General features: G+C 54.7%; 1 protein-coding gene across 1 annotated transcript in view; it reads right to left on the bottom strand.

Moving 5' to 3' along the window:
* The window catches only part of SHANK1 (SH3 and multiple ankyrin repeat domains 1), a 43,884-nt gene that overhangs the window by 23,198 nt on the left and 3,245 nt on the right, over positions 1 to 17,441 (bottom strand). The window contains exons 3-14 of the mRNA XM_072968551.1: positions 17,061 to 17,264; positions 16,489 to 16,560; positions 15,328 to 15,436; positions 15,085 to 15,236; positions 13,080 to 13,247; positions 12,557 to 12,673; positions 7,919 to 7,996; positions 7,680 to 7,746; positions 7,090 to 7,420; positions 5,983 to 6,176; positions 2,619 to 2,732; positions 2,396 to 2,471 (exon numbers count right to left, since the gene is read on the bottom strand). Of these exons, the coding sequence (XP_072824652.1) occupies positions 2,396 to 2,471; positions 2,619 to 2,732; positions 5,983 to 6,176; positions 7,090 to 7,420; positions 7,680 to 7,746; positions 7,919 to 7,996; positions 12,557 to 12,673; positions 13,080 to 13,247; positions 15,085 to 15,236; positions 15,328 to 15,436; positions 16,489 to 16,560; positions 17,061 to 17,264 (1,682 nt within the window). The remainder of the gene's footprint in view (positions 1 to 2,395; positions 2,472 to 2,618; positions 2,733 to 5,982; positions 6,177 to 7,089; positions 7,421 to 7,679; positions 7,747 to 7,918; positions 7,997 to 12,556; positions 12,674 to 13,079; positions 13,248 to 15,084; positions 15,237 to 15,327; positions 15,437 to 16,488; positions 16,561 to 17,060; positions 17,265 to 17,441) is intronic.

Below are 17,441 nucleotides of genomic sequence, written 5' to 3'. Positions count from 1 at the left end.
GGGCGCGGGGTCGGGCCGCGGCGGGAGCGCGAGGACCGCGGACGGCGCCGGCTTCAGCACCGCGGACAGCTCCGGAGGCGGGCGGCGGGCGCGAGGCTTAACCCCTTGGCGTCCTGCGCCGGGCGGTGGAGGGGGCCGGGCAGGGGGGAGGGGGCCGGGAGGGGAACGCGGGGGCCCCCTTGGCGGGAGAAGGGGGAGGGGCGAGGCGCCGGGGGAGGAGAAGGGGAGGCACTTCCGGTCTGGGCCCCCCCTTAACCCCCCTCCCCCCTCCAGAGCCCTCCCGCGCAGGTGCAGAGAGAGGGAGAGCAGGGAGAGGGACGCACAACATCACACAAGATGCCTCGCAACCGCGTGCGGGGACGCGCGGACCGAGCCCCACTTCCCCAGCACGGACACCGCGGTGAGAGAGGCCCCAGGAAGGGACATAGAGCTCCCCACCGCAGACCAACACACGATGCACCCCAAGACAGTCTGGAAGGCCGGAAAACGGAAGGCCAGGACGTTCAGACTGAGCGCCAGAGCAGTGAGAGACACCCCTCCCCCACCAAGAATCCCAGGCGGAGGGACATCCATACACTACAGCTCACACGAGAGCCGCAGACCCCCAGGGAGAGGAGAGAGGGCAGCACAGGCCAGGAGGGACTACACGTGGCAGGACTGCACAGCTCCAGCAGGGATGCAGGGTCACAACACAAGCCAGGCCACCCCAGACAGGGTCGAGGAGAGCAGGGAGGAAGCAGGAGGAGAAGCTCAGACACACCACACACACAGCAGCAGCACATGCCAGTGGGCACAAGGGGGAGAAAATGCACTTGAAAAGACAGAGCTAGAGGGAGGAGATGGAAGAAGCTGAGGATGAGAGGGACCACCCCCATCAAATTGGTAGAGCAATTGATTCCCAAACCAAAGCCAAGGCGAGACCCAGAGACACTGACAGCGACAAGAAGCAGAGGCTGATGGGGAGACTCAGAGTAGGGGACCTCAATACTCACCCAGTGCCCAGAGCCGGAGACGTGCCAGGCGAACATGCACAATGGTCAAGCGCCTCAGACACTCGGGGCGCAGGGTGGCACCCCAGTCTCACCCTCCCTTCCCATATTGTCATTTCTCCTCTTCCCACTCCCGACCCATCCCCACTGGCCAGAACACAGACACATAGGTTTGGACACATTTAATGGAAGGATGCTACGAACAAGGAGACCCTTCCCTGGATTAGGGGGAGCGGTGAGGGAGGGTGTCTCTTTAAGATGCCCATTTATGACCCTCCCTTCCCCACAGCCTTGCCCTTCTGGAAGCCCAAGCCCCGGAATCCTCCGCTTTTCTGCCCTCCCCTCCCCCAACACCCCAGGTCCTGTATTCCAGATCAGACAGATGTAAATGCATGCACACAATTTTATGTGTTAATGCACACACACACAGTGACATGCATTAAGAGGAACAGGCGTGTGCAGAGACCCACCTGTCCACATGTGGTAAGCAGACACACTGGACATCTCTGGAAACATGGACCCTCATTCTCAGACACGCAGATTCAGAGAAATAGATGTGCAGAGCCAGCTGCACGATTAGCCACAATCATGCACCCATAAATGACAGCCACAAATGCACCTATCTATATGAATAAGACAGACCCTCTCGCTGTCACAGGCATATGCACAGGGCTACACATCTAGCGGCCTCCAGCCACACATGCACCCAGACGCATGTCATGTGCACCTACAGAGACATGGGCAAGAACACACTCAGGGAATCCGTACAGGGACGCGCGCCTGTGGAAGACGTTCACACACAGGGAAACTTCAGCTCTGGTCGTGCACACATCCATAGTCCATACACCCCCAGGCACCCCTTCCTTCCCGTTTCTGACCCCATCCCCTCCCTTCCCCTCCCCTCTCACCTCCCTGGGCCAATCCCATCCATTAAGCTTCCGAAGCAAGTCAGCCAGCAGCCAGGGAGGGGAAAGGTGTCAGTGTGCCTTCTCTCCGACCCTACCCGGCATGGCCCGGCTCTGCCCGCTCCCCTTCCCATACCGGTGCAGGCATGGGATTGCATACACTTCCACTGCACAGGACCGCACAGAGATGGGGCACATGAAGGAGACTGGAGCCTCCAGCCAGCCATACACACGAGCTCCCCAGCTCCCCAGGCATCCCCACCCTGCTCCATCCACCTCTTTTGTCTCTGGCTACCCCAGAGCTGGGCAGTCTTAGTGGCTGCCAAAGATGGTTTGGGGTTGGGCTGTGTGGTCTGAAGCTAAGTCTGCCTTCCCCTACCCCTTGGATCAGACTTTAGAGGGAGCAGACAAGAAAGGGCTAGAGGTGGTGGAGATATTTAAAAGGTGGAGTGTCAGGGAGGTTGGGGTGTGAGGGGCATCCGAGGGTGTAAGGACATTTACCTTGGGGCATCAAAGCTGTCATAGGAGCCCACGGTATAATGCCGGAAGAGTCTCTTTGCCTTGTCACTTCGGCTTTCTGCAGGGGGACAAAGGACGACCTTGGACCCTCAGTCTGGAAACCATGGGCCCGCTCCCAGGGGTCCCCCTTCTACCTCCAAGCACCCACCCACATCAAGGGGGGAAGTAATGGACAGAACCCTAGGGGACAATTGTTCCTCATTACCTTGCTTTCCCTCCTGGGAGCGGTTTGCCACCTCTTCCAGGCAGTCAGAGGGGAACCAGCCAATGCGACCTTTGACCTGGCCTTCCCAGAAGCCTCCTTCCCCGATGCTAAGCACTGGATGGGGAGCAGGGACATAGAGACATCTCTACATTTCCATGCTGCCCACCCCCACTCCCCCCTGCCCACTCCCAATACTTGATGCACAGCCTTTCCCCAATTCTCAGCACCTAAGAACCTAGCCCAAGGGCATCCTTAATAAATGTCCCAAGAAGGGGGAAGAGGGAGAAACAAATCATGTCTTTCCTGCATATTAGCTTCTTGGAACGAATGAGGACATCACGAGGCAATGGGGAAAAGAGCCTTGTCCCATAAGACAGTCTTCACAGGTTAGGGACATGTCCACAAATGGCTCTCCTCTCCCCTGGTAACTGGACACAGCTCAGTTGTTCTGTAATTGCCCTAAACCCTCCTAGGCCCCTAGATCAAGTTTTACACCCTCATCACTGCCCCTGCCACTTCCCACCATCTCCTTGCCACTTAATTTTTTGTCATCTGTTCCCAGACCCCTCCTTCTGCCTCTCTTTGATTCCCCTGGCTCTAGAGGGAGAATAGATTAGAATCACCTCTTTCTTTCTCTCCACTGGAAGCCCCTTCCTGCCACGCCTCTTAGCCACCAAGCACACACTGACCGATGACAGCCTGCTACCCTGCTACGTGCTACAGCAAAGATGGGCAGCAGGGACAGCTAATGCTTATCCAGCTCTCACTTGGGGCCAGGACCCTCAGAGGGGCACTTACATTAGCCCCATTTTATGGGTAGGGAGGCTGAGGCTCAGATTGCCGAGGTCATCTGCACAAGCTTACAACTGACAGAGCCTGGATTTGAACACAGCTCTGTCCATTTCCAGAGCAAATGCTTTTAGTCACTCATGTTTTGCTACCTCTCTGCTCAAGCACTTTGTTGCTGCCATTTCGGATGATGGTGACAGTGACAGTAACAAGCACACAGCCTTCCATTAATACAGCATTTTTCACAGCTCTGTCTCCACTCTGTCCTTCACGTACTCCACTCATCTGATCCTTACACCTAGCCGGTAGGGAACAACTGATTTCCCATTTTACAGAGAAAGTTGAAGCTAGAGCAGAAAAATCTTTTGCTTAGGGATGGCTCGAGCCATGCTAGGATTGGGGTTGGGACAATCTGATGCTTTTCCCTGCACAAACCACCTCCTCTGAGAGAATCTGGGGAGACCAAATCGAGGAGACACTCAAGGTCATGGAAGAGAGCAAGAGATGGGGTGTCAAGGGGTCCAGGTTCTTGGCTGGCTCTGCCGTGCTTGGCTGGGTGGTCATGAAATCAATTATTCATTCATCAAACAAATATGTACTTAGTGCCAGTCATGAATTGGACGTCAGGCTAGACACAGGATAAAAGGACAGGGTGTTTGGAGAAAGGTCAGATGGGAATATATAAATGCAATGGCAAAGGGGAACCAGGAAGGCATCCCAGAGGATGTGACACATGGGCTGAGACCTGAAGGATGCTAGGAGTTGAGGAGGCAAAGAGAGGGAGGAAAGGTTTTCCAAGAAGAAGGAACAGCATGAGCCAAGGGCTTGGTATGGAAAAGCACATGGGGCATCTGAGGGATGGAAAGGAGGATGAGGTCCCAGGAACCCTGCAGGTGAAGGAAAGAGTAACATGAGATGAAGTTGGTGGGTGGGCAGAGGAGGGATGTGCAAGTCAGGCTAAGGCACCGGGCTTTGATCCTGAGAGCAGAGGGAGCCTGGGACCTCACTGGGCTGTGGCAAAGCTCAGTGACATCGTGGATGTGGGCGTGCTTTGAGGCAATTAAGCATCTTCTAATGAAAGGGAAGGACCTGAAAACAGGGCAGTGCAGAGAATGACTGGGCTTGAAGTTCAGAAAGACACATGGAAGAGACAGCCTGTGACCCTCTGTCTGTGGGTCCCTCACCCTGGCCTCAGCTTCCTCCTTTTGCATCCTTCAAAGCACAGACCCGACCCCCCTATACACACACACACACACACACACACACACACACCAGGCATGCTGCCTCCAGAGGCACTGCCCCAGCCCCCACAGTTACTCATTCATTCACTCAGCAGGTATGCATCGAGGCCTCCTGGGTGCTGGGTCATTGAACTGGGTCCTGGAGACCCAGACCTTGGCGATATGTGACCTTGTCTTCAGAAACTCAGGTGAGAGGGAGTAGACTTCACAACAGATGCAGTTACACAACCTGCCTGATACTCTGATCCCTGAACAGCCTTCAAGAGCCACTTAAACTGTCTCCTATGGGAGGACCCTCTCTCCAACTTTCCCAGCGCCTAGGGTCTCTCTCCTCTAAGAGCCTATAGTGGGGACTGCTTATGATAATGATGACTGGTGCTTATTATGTGTGAATCATGGTTCTAAGGGCTTTATGTGAACTTACTCTTTTAATCCCTGCAAGGGTCCCATTGTACAGACGAGGAAACTGAGGCCCAGAGAAATCACTTGCCTGAGGTTGCCCAGCTGGGAAGTGATGGAGCTAGGATTTGAACCCAGGCAGCCTGGCTCTCAGTCTCTATGCTAGTCAGCTCCTCTGCAGCTGGGTGTCAGGCAAAGATTTGTTCCTCAGCCTGGAATTAACTACCACATCTGCAGGGTGCTTCCTGTCTCCAAAGCACCATTCTATCCAAGAATACATGTCAACAGCCCTGCGGAGTCTGCACACATGGGGGATCCTGGCATGGTTTTCCAGATGAAGACAGGAAAACCAAAGAGATGCAGACCTCCATGACAGCAGCCTCTGCTGAGGGAGCCCTCAGCATGGACCAGGTTTCACCCACCCGCCATCTCATCAGAGCCCCAGGAAATGGACACCACCCCATTTCTCAGATGAGAACACCTGGCAGAGGCAGGAGGTGAAGTCGAAGCAACTTGGCCTCATGCTCCACACAAGGTAGTTGGAAAGACCATGGGCTCGGACTGAGGACCTCAGGCAAGTCATTTCACTCATTTAAGGCTCCACTCCTCCAGCCATAAGATGGGCTCATGACACCCTCCTGAAAGGGCAGTCATAGTGAGATGGGACCACTTGGGGGAAGCGCTCCAGGAGCTACTTGGCTGGTGTTGGCATCCCACAAACGCTCATATCCCTGTTTTGCCTAACAGCGCCCCTCCTGGTCCCAGCTGCCCTTCCTGCTCTTCTGAGGTGGAAGGGGCACCTAGGGCTCTCAGAGGTCTCCAGCGTGCCCTGGACAGCCTAGGTGCTGGAGAACTATTTGTCACGGATGGGCCTCTCCTTGAGGAGTTCGTTCAGCTGCCCATGCCTCGCCTACAGCCCAGCCAGGCCCCAGTACCTTTGATCTTCTCGCCCTTGCTCAGGGAGATCTCCCCCTCGGCTTGGGCCTGGTAGGACTTCACAGCCATGAAGGAGCGTCCAGGGACTGCTGAGTAGAGCTTCCGGCGTCTCCCGCGGCTGCCCAGGGAGCCCCCGGGCCCCCCTGAGCCCCCTGTGCCCCCAGCTGGCCCTTCCCGGGGTGTTCCGCTGGAGCTGCATACACAGAGGGCATGAGAGGCAGGGGAGAGTGGAGGGAGGGGGCACCTCTGGGAGAACAGGGGTCCTTGGGTCGGGGGGGGGGAGATGGAGCATCAGAGTGGGGGAAGGGGTTTGAGTGTGTTTTCCAGCTCTGGTATCCTCAGCAGGGAATGGGGGGAAAAGGACACTTGGGGGCTCCCCCTGCCTGCCGACTCCTGCTCCCCAGCCCCCTCTTCTGCCTCCTGGCTTCCGGCTCTGCCCACTCCCACAGTCCTGCACGCTCTGCCTGATTCAGCTTCCTGAAGCTCAGCTCCGACTGTGTCATCCCTGGCTCACGAGCCTTCAGCGACTCCCAACTTCCTCCCATGTTGATTCCAACTCCTCTGCCCGCCATTCCCAGCCTGCCATGAACTTCCTCCCTCCAATGTCCTCGGGACATGCTAGCCAGCCACAGCCCCCCATCTCATCCTCCTCGAGTCAGCCCAGCCTCTCTACCGGAGAATATCCCCTGCCCATCCTCCCCGCCTCAGGCCTCCTCTCCAAGCTTGAGACCCCCTCCCTGACTCCTTCACCCACCCCCAGCCTCCTCTCACTTGGCCCTGTCTTTCTGTCTGTCCTCAGAGGCTGGGACTAACATTTCTTTTGGGTACCCCTCCAGACCCCTGACATGGAGCAGGTGTTCAGCTAAACTTTGCTGCATTTGGATACGGGCGCAAGACTGTGGTTCACAATGCCTTCACTTCTTCAAGGGTCAGGAGAAAGATCTGGTGGTCTGAGGTTGGGAATCACTGAATTGGATGGATGGGAGACCAGCCATATGCAGGACAGGAGGTAGGCAGCTGGGCTGGCCTGGAGGGGCAGCTGTGGTTCTGAGGAGGGGATTCAGTTGGAATGGGGTCTGTGAGACCAGGGCTGAGCCCTCCCCTACCTGGGCCGTCCACGGGGCTGCCTCTTGGCCTCCTCGGGGTGCCTCCCACGGGATGGGGAGCGGGCCCGGGCGCCCCGGGGGCTGCTGGCACTTCGGAGGGTCCCGCTGCTGAGCTTGGTGCTGGGGGCCGAGGGCTGCGACTGGCCCTGAGGCCCTGAGGTAGGGCCAGGAGCCCCGGCAGATGAGGTCCCCGGGGCGGCAAACACCATCCAGTCTGGCAGGGCCATGCTGGTATCACTGTTGGCCCGGAGCAGCGCGGGGGGCACCGTCAGCCCTGCGCCTGGGGTTCCCCGTCGCCGGGCTGCGTACTTGGGGGACTCCTGGAAGGGCACTGAGAGGGCACGGTGGCAGGAGGCCAGAGGGAGACAGAGGTGGGTGGGGAAGGCATGCGGGCAAGAGATGGTGGGGGAGAGGCATGAGGGGAGAAAGACAGAGATGAGAAACAGTGGAGTGCCTGAAACTGTACCCCTACCACAATTCAAATGTTCCCCTAATCCTGGCCCCCAAATCAGATCCACTGACTCCCCCATCCCACCGTGCACCCCCAGGACCCCAGCTTCTCTCCTTAGTGCCAGCCCCGCCTAACTCACCCACGTCCTGTTCTCGGTGGTTTCGGATCAGCTCCCCTAGTTCAAAATTCCCAGCAATCACTGCCACCTGGGGGGGAGGGGTGCAGGGAGGTGGGGGGTGCAGGCAGGAGAGAAAGAGAGAGAGCAGGAAACACTGTGAGGTCTGCGGCCAGCTGCCTTCCCCAACTTTCACCCCTGCATCTCCATCCTCCCCCGTCTAACACAGACGTGACCCCCAAGCAGCGCTGACAGCCTCGCACCTGAAAGGGGGTCTGTCCGTTGTTATTCTTTACATCCTTGTTGGCACCTCGATAGAGGAGGATCCGAGCACAGGTCTCCTGAGGGTGGTGGTCAGTGGCACAAGGTCAAACGGAAAAAAAAAAGAACCGAACAGGTAAGGTCACCATGAGTGGACATAGACACTGTGTTAAGAACTTCAGGAATAATCTGATTGAAACCTGTCTTGCCCAGGACAGCAGCCACTCGCCCTTTAAGTGTGGCCAGTCTGAACTGAGAGGTGTTGTGCGTGCAAAATACACACCAGATTTCAAGGACCTGGCATGGAAAAGGTAATTTAAATATCTCTGAGGGATATTTCTACTGATTACATGTTGAAATGGTAATATTTGTGGATATATGGGGTTAAATAAAATTTGCTACTAAAATTAATGTCACCTGTTTATTTTTCCTTTTTTAATTCTAAACATTTATTTTATTTTATTTAGAAACTTTTTATTGAAAAAGTGGCTCCTGGGATATTTAAAATTACATGTGTGGCTCGAGTTATATTCTATTGGCCCACATCAACCTAGACCAGGGTTTTTCATCTTCATACTGACATTTGGGGCTGGACAATTCTTTGTATCGGGGCCATTCTGTGCATTGTAGGATGCTGAATCGCATCCCTGGGCTCTGCCACTAGATGCCAGTAGCATTCCCCTCCCCAGTCGTGACAACCCAGAATATCTACAGACACTGCCAAATGTCCCCTAGGGGGCAGAAGCATGCGGGTTGAGAGCCACCAGTCCAAACCTCTTGGAGGGCTTCCCCTGTTGCCTGCCAGGCGCTCAGCGCTGGAGAGGCAGAAGCTCGCTTAATCGCCCAATAATCCCATGAGACGGAAATCATCGTCCCCATTTTACGGACGAGGAAACTAAGGCTTCAAAAGGAGCTCAAGGTCATGTAGCTGGTGACTGAACAGCACTCGGATGTGAACTCAGGTTTGTCTGACCTCTGAGCCTTCGCTCTTTTTTCTTTTTTAATTTTTTTGAGGGGGAGGTAATTAGGTTTATTTATTTATTTTATTTTATTACTTTTAAAATGGAGGTACTGAGGATTGAACCCAGGACCTCATGCATGCTAAGCTCATGCTCTACCACTGAGCTCTACCCTCTCCCTGCTCTCCCCTACAGCCTTTGCTCTTAACCACACACTCTGCTAAACCCAAAAGGAAGTGGGGGCAGTGGGGCCAGGGTTGGACAGTGAGGGGCAGGGATGCCATCCACACCCAGATCAATTCCTTACTAGTGTCAGTCACAACATGTCACTCTTTCACACTCTTTGGGTCAAACCCAATGTCCTTGCCCTGGCCGAGGAGGCCCCAGGTGATCTACTGGCCCAGCCATCCCCATCCCCAGTCTCACCAACTTCCTTGCTCCCCATACTCCAGCCACCCTGGCCTCCTTCTTCCTCTGCCTGGCAGGCTCCTGCCCCAGGGCCTTTGCACTTGCTGCTCCCTCTGCTTGGAATTCTCTGCCCCTAGATCTCCATGCAGCTCGCTTTCTCACTTCATTCATGTTTTTGCACAAATGCCACTTCTTCAGAAAGGGCCTCTCTGACTACCCTGTCGAAAAGAATCACTTTTCGTCTTCCCGGTTTTATTTTTATTTATATGACACTATGTGCCAGGTATTCTTCTAAGCCAGAATTAACTCCTTTTCCTTATCACACTGCCTCCCTGAAATTATAGTTCTATTTTATTTGTCTCTAGCATCTTTTCCCCACTACACTGTTCATTTCATAGGGGCAGGGTTTTGCCTGTGGCACCTGCCACCTGGAACAGTGCCTGGCTCACAGGAGTTGTTCAATAAACAGTTTCTGGATGGGGGACTGCCCTCCCTCTTTGTCTTGGTCTGGCCCAACCCAACCTGGGCCCCTGCTCAGCTCCACTCCAGATCCTCCAGATGCTAATTTAACCAGCATTCACCAAACACCTTCTTGGTCTCATCCTCTTCATGTGACAAACCCACCAAGGAAGCTTGTATGGGTCCATCCTACAGGACAGGCTCAGAGAGGGAAAATCTGTGCCCAAGGTCACACAGTCAGTCAGTGGGGCAGCTAAGACTCAAACCAAGCCTTCTAATCCTAGTGCTCATCTCTCTCCTGTGAAAGCACAACTCTGATTATCCAAGTAAGTCCGCTGGATAGCAAAGTTAGCCCGGGTTGTTTTCTGGGTGTGTGTGTGAGTGTGAGTGTGTGCCCATGTGTGCACCTGTTGTCCCCCCGATCAGACTGTTAACTAGTGCCAGTGTGTCTTTGCATATCTGCCTGCCCCCACCACCACCTTGCCTAGCACGAGGCCAGAGCATCTCTTTCAGCTGAAAGAGATATTCACTCCACTTCTAGAGACCCTCGTATTTACTGGTGTCCTAGCACTTATCTCACCATATTGCCAATTTGTTTACACGTCTGCCTCTTCACCAGACTGTGAACTCGCCCCACCCTCCTGAGCACAGGCGCCATGGCGTGCCTGATTCATCTCCCATCCGGGTACATAGTAGGTGCTCAAGAAAGAGGCACAGAAAGGATGAGGATGGAGTCATTCAAAATTCATTCGTTCAAGTCATGCATTCATTCACGGAGTGTCAATCTAGCTCGAAGCAAACACCTGTTGAATGTTCTGAGCTGTTTGCTGTGCATAGTCTTGGAGAAAATCCAAGGCATCTGCCTCATCATTCATTCATTCATTCATTCACTCACTCACTCACTCATTCAACAAAGATGCATCTAAGCTTACTATCTGCTGGGGCCTTGGGACAGAGCAATTGATCAGACTGAGGCTCTGTCCTTGAGGAGCTCACAGCCTGGACACTGACCTAACTTTCACCACCAGAGGCGAGATGATCAGGCCAGGGGGTCAGGAGAGCAGAGAGTGAGAAAATCTCTCAGACTCAGCTCTGGGCCTTGGGAAGCTTAAGGTCTGGGAGGGAAGATAAGGGGAGAGAAATAGAAAAAGAATTCATGTTTGTCAAGCATTATTCACTAACCACCATGCCAAGAGCAAGCAGAACATTTGCCCCCTCCATCCTTTGCAAGGTAGGTGTTACAGATCCATTTCACAGGTCAGAAAGGGGAAGCTCAAGGTGGGGGACATGGCTAGCTCATCCGACCCACTCAGAATAATTATTCCCACTCTAAAACTATATACACTACATTTTCCCTGTTCGAAACCAGGGCAGGGTAAAGATAACAGCTCAGTTGGTAGAGCACGTGCTTAGCAGGCACAAGGTCCTGGGTTCAATCCCTGGTCCCTCCATTAAAAAAAAAAAAATTACTGGTATGGTTTCTGTCTCCTGGCCGGATCCTGACCGCTAATGGTGATAATGATAATAATAATAATCATAATTAAAGCTGCCTTCTATACGCCTGGCATTTCATCCCCTTTAATCAGCTGAGTATTCCCATTTCAGGGAGGGGAATGGAGCCTCAGAGATGGGATGGGGTTTGTTTGGGGTGCCCTGCCTTGCACGGGCCCTGGAGTCAGGGCATCTGGACACGAGGCGAGGCCCGTGTCCGGGAGCAGGAGAGACAGACGCACTGGGGAGGCGAAGTGACGGCACTGGTTGGTACAGTCTGACAAACACTGAGTTCTCTCTCCCTCTGCGGGCGCTGAGCAGACTTGCTGCCACAAGGCGGCACGTGGCTACCTGCCACATCCTGGCACTGCAAGTTCTCATGAGGCAGAAGGGGCTGAGGCTGTTCTGGAAGACTTCCTGGAGGAGGGGTGAGGGAAAGGGCTGATGGACCGGCTGCAGCATGCCAGGCCCTGTCCTTCTAAGTCCCTGCAGCCTTGGGAAGCAGGTGGGGAGACTGAGGCTCCGAGGTGGCTAACCTGCCCCAGATCACCTGGTGCATGAGTGGCAAAGGGGCCAAAGTCACCAGGCTCTTGCCAACCCAACTGCCCACTACAGCATAACTGGTGCAGGTACATGAGGACCCCTGCCCCCTGGCCAGTTCTTTCCTACTCCCCTCCACTCAGAACTCCCAAAGTGGGGACCATCCACCCAGCCCTGAATTGCAACACACTCTTGTCCCCATTGGGGACTGTGGTTTGACCTGTCCCCTGTGCCCTGCAGTAAGTGCGTCACTGGCAGCTGAACAGAGACCCATTGGAAACAGGACCCTCAGAGTTTCTTGTATGTCCAGTAACGATCCTGACTCTCTCCCCTCTGGTCTGGTTTTGGTTTTTGGTTTGTTTGTTTGTTTTGCGCAGGCTATGCCCTCCACCTGGAACACTCTTTCTCCCCTCTTCTACTCAGCCAACTCCTGCTCACCTTAGCACAGGTGGCACATCTTCCCAAGAGCCACCTCCACCCCAGCTCCAAGTCCAAGCCCATATCTGGGCTCCCACAGGGACCTGGATTCCCCATGACCTCCCTCTGAACCCCAGGGACTGTAACCGTAGGGTGAGTCCCTTGAAGGAGGGGCTGTCTGTCTTGCTCACTACTGTGTCCTCAGCACCCAGCTCTGGGCCTGACACAGGGAAGGGGCTCCAAAAATATTCACCAATTGAATGAATGAATGAATGAATGAATGAAATAGTCAATGCGCAGAGGGCACAGGGAGGCTGGGAGGCTGGAGTCAGGAGAAGGGCCTGGAGCAGGTGCCGCAGGGCAGACCTTATTGTAGAGGGCACAGATGTGCAGGGCCGTATTCCCCGAGGCGTTCTGTGCTCCAGGCTCAGCCCCGTAGAAGAGTAGGTGTTCCAGATGCTGAGAGTGACCCCGCTGACAGGCCTGGAGAGGACAGGGAGCCCAGGAGGCCTGATCAGACACTTGTGACCATGGCATCTGTCTGTATCTTTCACCTCGAGGTCAAGAAGCCCCGCCTCCACCTCCCCTCCTCCTTTCAGTCCCCATTCCCGCTTAGGAGCCCAGGTTGTCAGCTTCACAAGTTATCCAAGGCCCAGGTCTCTGAGCTGGCTCCTCAGGAGAGCCAGGAGGCCATCCTTGCTCATTTCAGAGTTCCCATCCCACACCCCTTGAGAGTCCCGGTATTGACATTCCGATCTTTTCCTCTTTAAGGACCTGCTACTACTACCCCCACCCTCTGTGAGGACCCCAGCATCTGGATCCCTGCCCCGCTCAGGGTCCAAGCACATCTCACACTGCCCCCTTCCTCTCCCGACCAAGTCCAGAGCACCTGGTGGATCTCCTGCCAGCCGTTCTCATCAGCTATGCCCAGCTGGGCCCTGTTGTATAGGAGCAGCTCACAGCAGCGGGGGTCGCCCCCCACCATGGCCGTATGGAACAGAGGAGTCAGTCCCCGGCGATCCTTGTAGTTGGGGGAGCCCCCAAGGTCCAGGAGCGCCTAGGAAGGGAAACAACACAGATGACAGTCACACAAGGACGGGCTCATCCTGAAGGGCCAGTTGGGCAGGGAGTCCTGGGTGATCCACACTGGCCAGTGCCAGGCCCGGTTCTGCCATGATGCCCTTGAGCGACCTTGAGACTGGTCTTTCCCTTCTCTGGACCTCTCCCATCCCTGTGAAGGAAGGGACTGGGAAGATGCCTCCAGAGGACCCTTCCACTTTGAAATCCTGCCCAACCTTCCCTCATGGGCGACTTCAGATGAGCCACTGAAGGAGCTGAATGCCTCACTGCCCACCTACTCAGTAGGCTGGTTGTGGGGGACAAATGAGAGAACGGAGTCTGGCTGCCGGAGGGCCCCTGGCTGAGTGGGAGGTGTTATTAGGACCAGGATCCCAAGGACAAGGCACAGACGGAGGCCTGGGAGAGGGCAAGCTTGGGTGAAGGCAACTTGGGCCAACCTTCCTGGGGCTGGGGGCTTGGGGCAGGGAGCGCTTTCACTCAAGAACAGCTCTGGGCACGGAAGGCTGGTGGCATCAAGCCTGTTAGGAAAGAGTGTTGGCGGCTGTTCTGCAAGAGGAGAGCCTGCGGCGGCACCGTCCAACTCAACATCTGTGGTAATGGAAACAGCCTACTACTGCACCATCCAGTATGGCAGCTGCGTGTGGGCTACCGAGCGCTTGAATGGGGCTACTGAGCCTGAGAAATGGAAGTTTTAATTCTAGTTCATTTTAATCAATTTAAATAAAAACAGCCCCCATTTGGCTAGTGGCTACTGGATAGGACAACAAAAGCCTGGGAGTGTGAGCAAGACCTGGATCTGGGGCGGGGGTATGCACTTGGGAGGGCGATCTGTTGATTCCGGGGGTATAAGGTAGACCTTTGCGGCTGGTGTCTGATTGCCTTTAGGGGTCTTCAAGGAAGGGTTGGAGAAAGGAAGGGAGGGTCTGTTAAGCTGAAGCATCTACGAATCAAGGTGTTTATTATAACCTATGTATCTTTGGAGGCAGTCTATCCTGACCTGTGTATGAAGAGGCATCAGGTACCCTTGGGCGGTGGGGGAGAGGAAGAGTGTTTTAAAATAAGACTGGGCAAGCTGACTCTTTGTATGTATTTTGAAGGTCTATGAGGCTCACCTATTTGGGTACTTTAAGAAAAAATTTTAATGGAGATACTAGGGATTGAACCCAGGACCTCATGGATGCTGCGCATGCTAAGCATGCACTCTACCACTGAGCTATACCCACCCCCCAGGGTTACCTATTTGGGAAAGTATATTTTAGGCACTGTACTAGGGGAGGGGCTGTATTTCATGTGAGAGAGGGGATATATTTGGGGTGTGAGCCACTAGATTAGAAAGGGTGGATGGAGGGTCTGTGTTGGGAAGCGCGAGAGTCAGTGTGTGGAGGAGGCAGGTGGAGGAGCTGTGTTTGTAGGATATATATGGAGGAGGGTCTGTATCTGGGGAGCTCATTCTGTATTTTAACGGACACTAGGAGGGTCTACACCTCAGGAAGACAAAGGTAGGTGTTGGTGTTGAGGTCGGTCAGAGGGAATGGAAACGTTCCAGCTGTCAGGAGATTAATGTGATCTACCTGAGTGTAGGGCAAGGGTCCATGTGACCATCAGCTGTAACTGATCATGAGCCTTGAGCTGGGGAGGGTGGGTGTGCCTGGAGGTCCAAGAAGGGTCTCAGATTCAGTCAGAGGAGTAACAATGAAGGGGAGGTGGAGGAAGGGTCTGGGGCAGTTCGCTGGGTGCAGTCTGAATGGGAAACATGGTCATTTGGGGGTGTCTCTGGGCTCTGGGGAGGGTCCCGGGAGGATCTGGCACCTCACCGTGAGAGCGAGGCAGTGACGGGCACACGCGGCCTTGTGCAGCGCTGTCATGCCATCCCGGGCCCGGAAGTCGATGTGGGCCCCGCCCAGGCACAGGGTTCGAATCACCTCTACAGAGCCTTCTGTCTGGGCAGCCAGCGTCAAGGGGGTCTCTGGGGGGGCGGGAAAGGCTAGTCACATGCAGTCCCCAGGCCTCGTTCTTGACACCCCAGTTCTCCCAAAACCCCTGGCCTCCTTCCTTACCTCCTGAATCCGAGTCATGGTAATTGGGGTCCAGCCCCTTGTCCAGCAGCCGTGCCACCTTGTCGGACGTCCCGAGCTGCACGTACTCCAGGAACTTCTTCAACCCCGTCTGAGCCACAGACAAGAGAGAAGACAGGCTGGTCAGGGAGCACAAGAGCAAAGCTGAGTTCTAGAGCAACGCTGTCCAGTGGAAATACACAGCAAGCCACACATGTCATTGTAAAGTCCCTGGTATCTACCTTTAAAATGAAAAAAAGTTGGGGAAGGGGAACTTCCAATTGTATTGAAATTCACTTTAATGACCTGTCTCTTTTTAGTCTACTAAATCCACAACATTACTGTTTCAATGGGTAATTCACATGAAATTTATTAATGGGATATTTTACTTTTGGTGGGTATTGAGTCTTTGAAATCTGTGTGTATTTCACACTCGCAGTGAGGCTCAGTTCAGACCGCGGGTACCCAGGAGCAGTATGTGGCTGGCGGCTCCCAACTCCTTGCTCCCACAGAGGATGTCTGATGGATAGAATATTTAGGGAAAGACAGAGACAAATGTGTGGTGCGGTGGGGTAGGGTTGGGGTGGGACAGGGGTGAGGATGAGAATTAGCCAGAGGGCTTTCTTTCCAAATATCAAGAATCCTTCACTTTGCTTCTGACCAAAGTAGCCCCCTGGCTTCCTCCTAGCTACTAGGGGACCAGAGGAGACACAGGGGACATATGGTCTGAGGACTAGAGGGCAAGGTGCCAGGAGGATAAATGTGGCTGGGGCGGGGAGCCTCCTTGGATCTGGTATAGATTCAGGCTATGGGATTGGGGAAGCTGCAGGGTGTCTATGAGGGACACTAGATGTCAGAGTCACAGGCCAAGGAGGGGGACCCAGGAGAGAGGAGAGAATCCAAATATGAAGGAAGTGGGAACCAGGTATGGGTCTGGGCAGAGCCACAAGGAGCAAAGAGAGAAGTTAAAAAAGGTTATGATGGGGGTGCCTGGGGCATCTGAGGTTGTCCCAAATGAGACACAGCATCCCAAGTTAAGTGGGAGACCCTCGCAGAGGAAGACAAAGGCTGGGGAATGTGGAGGGCTGTGGGAAGAGGTGGGGGAGGAAGCGGTTGGGGAGGGGGCTCCGGAGCAGGGGGTAAGTGCCAGCAGAGTCCTCTCACCTTGGTGTGCAACTTGGCCAGCTGCTTCTCATCCAGGTTGGTCTGTTTGTAAACTCGGGTCTTGTATCGGAACTGAGGTCGGGGTGGGGTGAACGGAGAGACAGAGACTTGGAGTCAGGGGTCTGGAAGAGGAGGCTGGACCCTCCTTTTGAGCCAGGGGTCAGCTCAGGGTGAGGGTGGAAACAGCTGCAGAGCCTTGGCTGGGTGGACAGAGTGGTGCTGGGCCACTCTGGGTATGTGAATTGCAACCCTAAGGAGTCTGGACCCCACAGGGAATGTTCTAGAACGCTTACTGTAATTGGGAATCCTTTCCCAATTGAATTTGCAAGGGGAAGCTTAGGGCAAGGAAATGACTTGCCTAAGGCCAGTCCGCTGGTCAGAGGCAGAATGGATGGTAATTTGAACTTAAACCTCTCTGACTCTGATTCTTAAGTGGCCCCGAAAAATCCAGAGATGTCCACTGGGTTTTCCCTTGCTAAGGTCTGGGCTGGGAGAAGACCCAGGAGGGGACAGATGTTTCAGCACACACTTTCTCTCATCTGTGAAGGGGCCAGGAAGGTGTTGGGCCTCACCTCCAGGTAGGGCACCCCCTTCTCGAAGGACTGGGGGTACTCCCGCAGCAGCCGCTCCTCCTCCAGGAAATTGGCATCCCGGCCCGAGGTGGCCGGCTGGAATAGGCCGTAGTTGAGCACGTCCTGCAGGCTCTCGCTCAGGGCACAAAGTACCTGCTGCTTGGCTGTCCAGATGGTGGCATCAGGGTTAAAGCGCAAGCATTTCTGGTGGGGGAGGCAACAGAAAGGATCCTGAGGTGGTTTGGAAAGTGGGTGTGGGTGATTCTGGGGATAGAGCGGGATTAGGGGAAATCCATGGGGGTCTGGAAATGGGGGCCACACATGAGGACCCTCAGCACCAGAGGCCTCCCCATGGGGGCTTGGGCCCCTGTCCACCCCACC

This window comes from Vicugna pacos, chromosome 9 (genome assembly GCF_048564905.1).
Source record: "Vicugna pacos chromosome 9, VicPac4, whole genome shotgun sequence".
NCBI classification, from domain to species: domain Eukaryota; kingdom Metazoa; phylum Chordata; class Mammalia; order Artiodactyla; family Camelidae; genus Vicugna; species Vicugna pacos.
The sequence above is the reverse complement of the archived record's forward strand: the minus strand, read 5'-3'. Positions and strand labels throughout refer to the sequence as shown.